This window comes from Oryza brachyantha, chromosome 8 (assembly GCF_000231095.2).
Source record: "Oryza brachyantha chromosome 8, ObraRS2, whole genome shotgun sequence".
Taxonomy (NCBI): Eukaryota; Viridiplantae; Streptophyta; class Magnoliopsida; order Poales; family Poaceae; genus Oryza; species Oryza brachyantha.
Window position 1 is genome coordinate 5,061,164 of NC_023170.2, and position 9,898 is coordinate 5,071,061.

Consider the following 9,898-nt stretch of genomic DNA (forward strand, 5'->3'; position numbering starts at 1 on the left):
TTGACAACTCTTTCATCAAGCATCAAGTGTAATATCATTTGTCAATATTATGTGTCAGTGTTTGTGAAACTAAAATGTTGTGGTATTCTTATTTGTGAGACTAAAATATTTTGGATAAAGCTATTGTCATGTCAATTTATCATGCCTAGTGTACTTATCTGTTTATGTGGCTGATTAAATCCACACTGAAATGCTGCTGAATTTTTAGCAAATCTCTGCTAAAATTGTGGTAACTCTGTGTTTAAGTGTTGCGTTCAATTACGCTTCTGAAATATTGCTAAAGTGTTCCTGACAATGTTGTTGAAGTGCTACGCTTGTGCCTACAAGTGTACTGGGTTGATGGCTGCCTACATACCATGGAGAGGGTTTGGTCTCTCCGGTTCAGACCAAAGTTTTGGTTCCCAAACCATGGGTCTATAGATTTCTAAGAGTTTTTTTTTTTCAGTTTTCGGTTACGAAGGACCGGAATTTTTAAAGGCTGGTTAGATCAAAATTTCGGTTAGGACCGAACACCCACCCCTAGCAGTGATGAAGGTGATGAAAATATTTCCCTATGGCACACAAGGCGTAAAACAAAAATTATGTAGTACTTCTTGAAATGGATGCCGACTTGAGGAGAATAGAATACACTGGTTTTGATTGTTGTATCTATAGGTGCATATACTCTGTGGGGCTAAGAATTGCACTAGGTAGAAATACATATACTCCCTGCATTGTAACATACCGCATCTGTACTAAAATGTAAAGGAAGTAATAATGAATGAAGTGTGTTCTATATGTGTATATGGGACTTCTTGTTTGCTTGGTGCATTGTTTAGAGAGTTTTCTGAATTTCTTTTCATCATTTCATGCAATCATAATTGGACTCAACTAATGCCACAATTGGCATAACTAGATTGAAAACTAAACATACCAACAAGTCTTCAGAAGTGTATACGCCATAGTTAGCTGATTTTTCGGCTTATATGGTTTATAAGTCGGTGGCTTTAAAGCTTCATAATTAATAGTAGGGTGATGATACCTCTATTCTAAATAAGCCTAAAAAGTTACCTGAACCTAGTTTTTGGCTTAACGATGTAAGAGTGACTTATGGCTTTAAAAATGCCATTAAAGTTATTTGTTTATTTAGGCTTATGTTTTAGCTTAAAAGTCGACTTATAAGCCTAAACAAAGAGGGCACTAAAACTTAGTTCAACTAATAAGGAGTCAGGATAAAATGTCATATGCTTGTCTAGTTTCATTTTCCATGTTTTGGAATGTACACTTGTATTGCTCATACTAGGAGCATATGCATTTAATTGATCTATAAATAAATTCCCTAGGCTTAGCTCAGCATGAAATTCTGTAAAAGTTCAACAGTGACCCTAGTGGTACCAGGTCTATGATGGATTTGGAGTTTGCAAGTTGAATTAAAGCGGTTTAAAATACTATATTTCATTAAAAATAAAAACATGTCAATACATTATTAATATAATGATGAATCTAGATCCATGGATTTGTCGAGCTAGGAATGCCTGGCTCTATAAGAAATCTCGGATCCAAGTTGTACCAAACGTGGCCTTGTATGGCTTATCAATGATGTCATTTTAGAATTGGTGGAAGTAATTTACTAATTCTTAGAGTTAAAAAATTAACCATAGTTACATTTTCACGTCAACAGGTTTCATTCATAATTATGTTAAAATTATTGGTTAGATTAAAAAAGACGAACGATTTTGATAGCGGAGAGTTGAACAGCATCGACCTTAAATTTGGATAGTCGTTTTTCTATTATTTTAGAAACCGTTCGGGTTGTAAGATATCTTATTTTTACTGTACAATTTCCATTTGTAATTTGATTTTCTAAACTAACCAGAGCTCAAAATAAACATAGAGAAAATCTGGAAAGCACATGTAGTCATGGACGCATGATTCCAACCACCAGGGGTTTAAATCATACTGCCCATAAATATTATGCACAAGGAATTTAGTGAGATCATGGATGTATTGCTGGTTTTCATCTCATTAGGGGCCACATTTTGTGGATGTGTAAGTGTGGTGTGCTGGTTTTCATCTCATTAGGGGCCACATTTTGTGGATGTGTAAGTGTGGTGTGTGTGCTTATGCTTTTGCCGTGCAATCCAAAAAAAGAACCTGACACAGAAATATCATGTTAAAATCATACAAACCATATTGGTAAATGGGTTAATGAGAACTATGTCATTGTAAATTTGCTCGCTCTGTAATATGCATTACAATTTATGAAGTTGAAACCATGCCATCATAATTTACACAAATTCGAGATGTGCAATTGCTTACCCTCCTAAACATAATCAAAATTTTCTTAACCAAAATACTCTCCTCTCTTTGTGAGCTCCACTTGCAGGCCCAGAAGACCGAGTCCATCTACCCTAGCCATGCTCCGCCACCATCCCCGCAACTGCTGCCACTAAGTATGGCTAGAGAATATCGTGTCACCACTACTGGTGAGTATCGTGTCACTGTCCCTTTGTCTCTTGATTTTCATCTCCTTCGTTCTCTCTAACATGCTCTCACCCTTGTTTCAGTGCCATCATTCACTATCACTGTTGGCCTTTGAATGCCATACCTCCGAGCGTCGTCGTTCTATGTGTCATGATATGCAGTGTCAAGTCCATCGGCAAGTACCATAGTGAGAGCAGGTACAATAGCAGGCTATAAGCCAGTTATGAACATATTTTAAAGAGATAAGAGGGGAGAGAGAAGAGAAGTGCGCTATTAATTTGTAGCCAGCTGCAGCACGGGCTATAAGACAAAATGTGAGTATGACATGTGAGACCATGTATTGATATTTTGTAGGTAACTTTAGTATGAATTGACTATTAGATTGACTATAGATGAATTGAAGCTAGTAGTTGGCTATACTATTGAACTTGCTCTAAGCGGATGCAAGTGTCTGACGCTGCCAACGCTACCTGAAAGTAGTGCCGGTGTACGCATGAAACCAAGGGAGCGGTTGTCCTAATTTTGTAGCCCAGGAGAATAGTAGCGCCGACATTAGCCAAGGGAAAAGAAGACAGTGGCGGTTGGTGGTGGAGCACAGCTAGTTACATCATTGTACCTATAAAAATATAATTACATAACTATAATAATATATTTTAAAGCAGATAAATAAATCTATAACGACACCACGCGGAGTGCAAATGTACAATGCAATTGATTGCAATTGGAACCTGTCCTAAATCTACCAAACGGAACGAAACCAATCCGCTGCCCTTTTCCCCTCCCAAAACAACCAACCCCCATTCGGTGAGTCGTCTTCGTCTTCGGTAGTCGCGCGCGCCAGCTCACTTCTTCGCCGCCCGCGCCAGATCTCCTCCACCGCCCCCGCCTCAGCCTCAGATCTCCCCTCCCCCTTCCCCCGCGCCGAAACCCTAGCGCCTTCCGCTCCGCCGGCGGGGGGCCATGGGCATCGTCTTCACGCGGCTCTTCTCCTCGGTCTTCGGCAACCGCGAGGCCCGCATCCTCGTCCTCGGTCTCGACAATGCCGGGAAAACCACCATCCTCTGTGAGCGACCTCGCCCCGCGTGGCCGTGGCCTACCCCTTCTCTGTCGAATCTCCCGCCTCGGATCTGCGGTTTCTGACCCCGTGCGCTGTCGTTTTTTTTTTGTTGGTTCGTGCAGATCGGCTGCAGATGGGGGAGGTCGTCTCCACGATCCCGAGTGGGTTCCCTCCCTGTCCCGATTCCCGACTCGCGGTTCCCATTTCCTTGTTGTTGGGTTTGCTGACGCGTCTGCTTGTTCTTGTTGCCTTGCTGCAGCGATTGGGTTCAACGTGGAGACGGTGCAGTACAACAACATCAAGTTCCAGGTCTGGGATCTAGGTGAGTGGCCCTCTTTCATGTCATCTTCCTCAATTTAGATTTCCTACGAGTACAATTGATATTCATGAGCCAAATATGGATTGCAATTTATATAACTCACTGGACCAATGGTTGAGACATAGCTGACTAGGGTTGACCATTACAATTCTCATTTTGTCCTAGCTTAAATCAATCTGGGATTTTATTTACCCCATTTGGTGCTCAAGTAAATGGGGTTGACCACAAAGCAATTCAGTTACCCCTTTTTTCCTGTGTGTGAAGTCTGATGTGGTTATTCTTAAAATACTGCCTTATCACCTGCTTTGGCACTGACTGCCAATTCTTAGCATAGAAATATAGGATCAATGCATCAGAATTATTTGGCTTTCACCATCATATGGGGGATTGGGGGTGTGGGGGAACCCAGTTCATATGCATTCAAACACTGACACTTGGATTCTTGCACAGCAACAATAATGATGTAGAATTATTGCAGAAGTAGAAAAACAAAGAAATAAAAAGAAAATACTGGAATACAATGAGGAAAAGGTGATGAAGTCATGATTTAGTCAGCATATGTATCGGAGAAATGACAAGATTCTTGTATGTTGGGCGAGTACAATCATACATATTTTTTTTAATCACTGCTAAATCAAGTTTGAAATGAAAACAAGAGCAATTCTATTTGATCCTCAAAATTGTTAGAGACTTAGATCGTATAGTTGAATATGGATTCATTCGTTTAGTGTTTGATTGCACCATTTTAAATCTAGTGTACTCTTGTAGTTAGTAAAGAAACATATTTTTTTAGTGCCTCCACCAGGTAACATTATATTTAAGATTTACTGTAGCAATGTATCACCTTGTTATCAGCACAGCAAAGTAAAGCTACATTTTACATTGCACTTCCCATTGTAATTTTATGGAATCTGCAAGAATATTATGCTTTGGAAGTGAGACATGCTTAATTGGTCAGTTATCCACATATCAAGCATGTTTACCGACCTCTGATGCATTATACAGCTGTGGTGATTTAAAGCTTATAACGTTTAAAACAAGCATCTAAAGTTATGTCAAGACTGCAATTTTTAGCTTTCAGGTGTTGCACATTCTTCTTTCTGAAGGAAATTGCACTGCTTCTCCATACTAGTGAAACTATGTTTGCCTTATATTTTCTAGTCATGCTATTTCCTTCACATCCGATTTTGATTATTTTAACACCATTTTTATCTCAACAGGTGGTCAAACAAGCATCAGGTACCATCCCTCTATCATTGCTATTAAAATTATTTTGTGCTTCTCACAACTAGACTACCTTTTTCTTTTCAATCATGCAAGTATTTGGTGCATACAATAGAACTAGCTGATTGAGCCTTCTTACTTTAGTTTCTACAATCTAAGAAAAGTACATATGTATACTATTCAAAATGTTCTAATAAAATTGTAAGATTAGAAATCTCTTTGGGTCTGAAGTTTTTGGCACCACAAGATAGCCTAGGGTTTTTGCTGCAATAAGGTTGTCCCTAAACATGGATGTTGACTGTGACTCTCTAATTTGATAAGATTTGATCTTGGGTGATTTCAATTGTATAATTTTGGGTGACATTGTTATGGCCCTAGTTTTTTTCTTTAAGAAAAAAAAGCTTTTGTAAGCGTCTACTTTTGTTTGGTGTAATATATGGCTAATTTTTTTTTCTTAAGCTTCATGTTTCTAATTAGCTTCCTGCCTCCATAGAGTTTTGAATTTTTGTGTTTGAGCGGCAAGCAAGAACCAGCCATATAATATTTACTTGGTCATAATGTTTTTCAACTCAGCATTATGTAGAGAAGGGAAAAAAGATCGCTTGTCATAAGACTAGTAAGTTACCCGTATTTTGCAACGGGACATTGAGTTATAATATATTATAGATTATTTTATGGGCCCATTGGAAATGAGGCAATGGGCCTAATAGATAGATCGAGTAGAAAACAGAAGTTGTTTATTTGTTCTGTTTTTTTCATGTGAATGAGATCCACTGTGCATGGGGAAGCGGTTGTTTTTTTCTTTTGTTTTCTCAGGGTGGGGGGAGCGGTTGTTTTTTTCTCAGATTTCTCAGGGTGAGAGTGCACTAGGTGTGAGGGAAGAGAGAGGATGGACGACTGCGCTTTTTAAGCAGTAGAGAAATGGAGGCTACACATTTACCACATGGCTAGAGGCAGATTCATAAAGATTATTGCTAATGATATTCCGCAGATTATATTTCTATATAGTACCTGACATTTGCCATAACAAACTAACCAGATCTGCACAGTGGGATACATAGGTGATATTAACTACTCCCTTCGTTTTGCAATGTAAGATTTTCTAGCATTGCCTAGATTAATATGGATGCTAATGAATCTAGACACATATAAAATATATACATTCATTAATGAATGAATTTAGGCAAGGCTAGAAAGTCTTATAATATGAAACGGAGGTAGTAGTACATATGAGGGTGGTGTGACCTATTGTCGAAATGAATTGTAATTGCTTACCCCATTTACAGGTTTATTTCAGGATTCTTAAGAATATTCCATTACATTTCTTATCCAAGTATCCTTCACTAGGCATGAATTCTCTTAGATTATTTGACCTGCTTTATTTTAAAGACTAGGCATGACACATTTTTCTATATCATTAAATATATTCACCTTTTTAGGCCATACTGGAGATGCTACTTTCCAAATACCCAGGCTATCATTTATGTTGTCGATTCAAGTGATACGGATAGGCTTGTAACGGCAAAAGAAGAGTTCCATGCTATCCTTGAGGTATGGCCCACCGTGCTTGAGGGGCTCGATATTTTACTGTCATGAAACTCACTATTATTCATCAACATATGCCATAGCCATCTATCTTTTTAACATTTTTATTAGGATTGAATGGATTTCCTTGTCGATTTTAGGCATTCTATGATGCGCAGGCTATGCCTCCTTTCAGCAGTTTAATTTTAATCCCACAGCTTGAACTACTCTGTTATAAATTTGACAAATCAAGCTAGCTATCTCATGCTCATTTGTTCATTGACACTAACATTGTTGTTATGCACCCCAGGATCCTATTTAAGGACTTCCTTATGATAAGAAATATTAGTCAGTATTTTGTTAGGATGATTTTATGCTTGTATAATACTAATTAAACAATGAAAACATAAGTCCAAGGTCCTGATGATTTTTAAGACTATCACATTATGCATGGACTGAATCATTTAGGTGCATCTGCTTATTGGCTGATTGCCTTCAACTGTCAGGAGGATGAGCTAAAAGGTGCTGTCGTCCTTGTATATGCAAATAAACAGGTAAAACCAAATCATTTTGGGTTTCATGCACTGTTGTTTAATTTCTTGTGCTTCCATTGGTGTCATGTAACTTGTATATCACATTTTCCTGCATTTGGTTCGCTCGGATTCTGAGAGCCCATGACATCTTAAGTTCTTAAACAAAAGTCACCACTAGCTTTTTCTGAACTTGCACTGTTTTAGCATTTCTTTTTTTCGTAATAAAAAGTCTCTCTCTCTACTAAACAAACCTAGCCTATTTATTATGAGAGTCCACAATGCTACTTGGGCATTAGGTTTCAAAATTTGGTCTTTTGGTCATTCTTTGTTGCATGCATTCTCTGTCCAAATAAGTTGAAGATGCTTCATGAAGATGGGAACTATGTAGACATCCAACATGATGTCTCATGCACTGCCATACCTACTGTGAACTGTTAAACAGGATCTTCCAGGTGCACTTGATGATGCTGCCATAACAGAATCATTAGAACTCCACAAGATCAAGAGTCGTCAATGGGCAATTTTCAAAACATCTGCGATAAAAGGAGAAGGGCTTTTTGAAGGTTTGGACTGGTAAGTCATGTGAACTTTTAATTTGTTTATGTAACAAATAATTGTTAAAAGATGTTTCTGCTGGAAAATCCTGCACTATCCTATTTCTTGTAGCGACTTGACTGGACAACAGCAGTTCCGTTTAACTAACAATTCATGCTTATGGATTCCTGCGTGACGGGTTCTATATAATATGGGAAAATATCTGATGGAATTAACCTACAAAAACCTTGTTGATTATTGCTGCAGGCTCAGTAATGCACTCAAATCCAAAAGCGGCTAATTTAGGAGCCTCTGTTCCATGGATCATTGCTTGATGGTAAAGAACAGGGACGGTGCTCCCGCTCCCTTTTCCTCACAAGTCTGCGTGAGAACCCCCATTCTCTTTGTTTTAACTCCAGAAGTTTTATACCATCAATTATCTGTAAAGTGCTTGTTAAAATTTTCGCATACGACTTTAGATGTACCTCCATATTGAGATCAAGAATAGATTTGTAGAAAATGATGAGCGAACAGTCAGGACTCTTGGTCAGCAGTGGCTTTACCCGTAAATCCCTTCTACTATTGTGACATTTTTTTTCCCAAATTATTGAACGCACCTAATTTTCACCTTGTCTCAGTTTGATGCCTTTCCCTACTTTCTTTTCTTTTACTTCAGTGATACGAAATGCTTGGGAACGTAAGCCACTACTCGTTTCTTAATAATGTTGTACTATCGAAATGAATAAGAAAGTCATCTTTGTCCTCCTTAACTAATTACTATTGAAAATAAAAGCCTCTAGTCACCATCTATTTTCATAATTTACCCTCTTAACTTTGTAATATTAAAAATCAATCAAATCTAAATAGATATCCACATAAAATCAAAATGATATGGATATTTTCTATATAAAAAAGATGGTTACATATTTCTAAAAAATATTTTTCTTTTTATTCTAGTAATAATATAATATGTTTTTATCCTTTGCAAAGCACATGTATTTAGCTAAGCACATGTATTAGCTAGTTACTATTAAATAAATAAGAAAGTCATATTTATCCTTTGTAACCAATTAAATCTAATCTTTACCTTGTATGTGCATTTATGCTTTATTATGATCACTGCTACCAATGTATGAAATTATAACTCATAGAAAGTGACAACTCAATAACAACACAAGCACAAGCGTATGGATGGTAAAGTATGTACGTTTGTAGTGAAGGATGAACACGTCTTTAAACATGGAGTCTCAGGGACGGTATATTTACAAATGAAGAATGATTTCTGAATAAAATTTTTTATAAGTGTTCATAGTGATCTAAAGGCAAAAGCTAAAAAACTAAATTATAATGAAAAACTCTAAAATCAATTTTAAATTTCAGATTGAAAATTCAAATTTTGGTTTATAAACATAAGCTAAAGTGTCTTTTAAATGCACAAGTTATCTCTCTTAAAAAAATGCTAACATAATTTCAGAACTTTATGAAGTTTTCCTAGGGGCTTTCATTCCCCAATGATCAACCACAACCAAAATTTGAATTTAAAACTTAACTTTAGAGTTTATTTTAAGGGTGCTATTATTGTTATTTATTTGGCAACTCTTTTGAGTAAATAATAATATAGATACAAAAGTATTAGCATAAACTTTGGTTCGTTTGCTTTTTAACGCTTATTGCCTGTCACATTATCTCTTTACTTCTGCTTATGTTTATAAGTTAAAATTTGAATTTTCAACCTTAAGCTAGAGTCAATTCTGATGTTTTTATTATCATGGTTTATTTCATAAGCAATTTTATCATCCTTTTAAAATTTATATTCAAAATTTTCATACCTGAGATACGAAGCACCTAATTACTAAATTTTAAATTTTATGACTAGAAAATATGATATCTCTGGTCATATTTTAAGGTTTGCTAATTATTCTTATTTTATAGCCTCTGTTTTTAGATAGTTATAAACATATATAAAAATTTTATCCGTAATTTATCTTTTTTTATAAAAGTTTGAAAACGCCAAACGTAACTCAGGCTGCGTTTAGATCCAAAAATTTTTGGGTGGAAGAAAATTAAACATAGTCTAATTACAAAATAAATTTCAGATGTCGCTTGGAAACCACGAGACGAATTTTTGAGACTAATTAATCTATCATTAGCACATGTTTGTTACTGTAGCACTTATGGCTAATCATATACTAATTAGGCTCAAAATATTCGTCTCACGATTTTTTTCATAACTGTGTAATTAGT

The 9,898-nt window shown here is 36.5% G+C and overlaps 1 protein-coding gene across 1 annotated transcript; it reads left to right on the plus strand.

Moving 5' to 3' along the window:
* The first annotated feature begins 3,252 nt into the window (after positions 1-3,252).
* Positions 3,253-8,284, plus strand: LOC102705271 (ADP-ribosylation factor 3). Its single transcript, XM_006659184.3, has 8 exons — positions 3,253-3,526; positions 3,643-3,681; positions 3,780-3,842; positions 5,060-5,078; positions 6,503-6,614; positions 7,094-7,141; positions 7,563-7,693; positions 7,922-8,284. The coding sequence occupies exons 1-8, from the start codon at positions 3,424-3,426 to the stop codon at positions 7,953-7,955; spliced, it is 549 nt and encodes a 182-aa protein (XP_006659247.1). The 5' UTR covers positions 3,253-3,423; the 3' UTR covers positions 7,956-8,284.
* The last annotated feature ends 1,614 nt before the right edge of the window (positions 8,285-9,898 follow it).

Coding starts and splice junctions, on each gene's coding strand:
- LOC102705271 (XM_006659184.3), top strand. CDS start 3,424: ATGGGCATCGTCTTCACGCGGCTCTTCTCCTCGGTCTTCGGCAACCGC. Junction 6,615..7,093: donor AGTTCCATGCTATCCTTGAG/GTATGGCCCACC, acceptor TTCAACTGTCAG/GAGGATGAGCTAAAAGGTGC. Junction 7,142..7,562: donor TTGTATATGCAAATAAACAG/GTAAAACCAAAT, acceptor ACTGTTAAACAG/GATCTTCCAGGTGCACTTGA.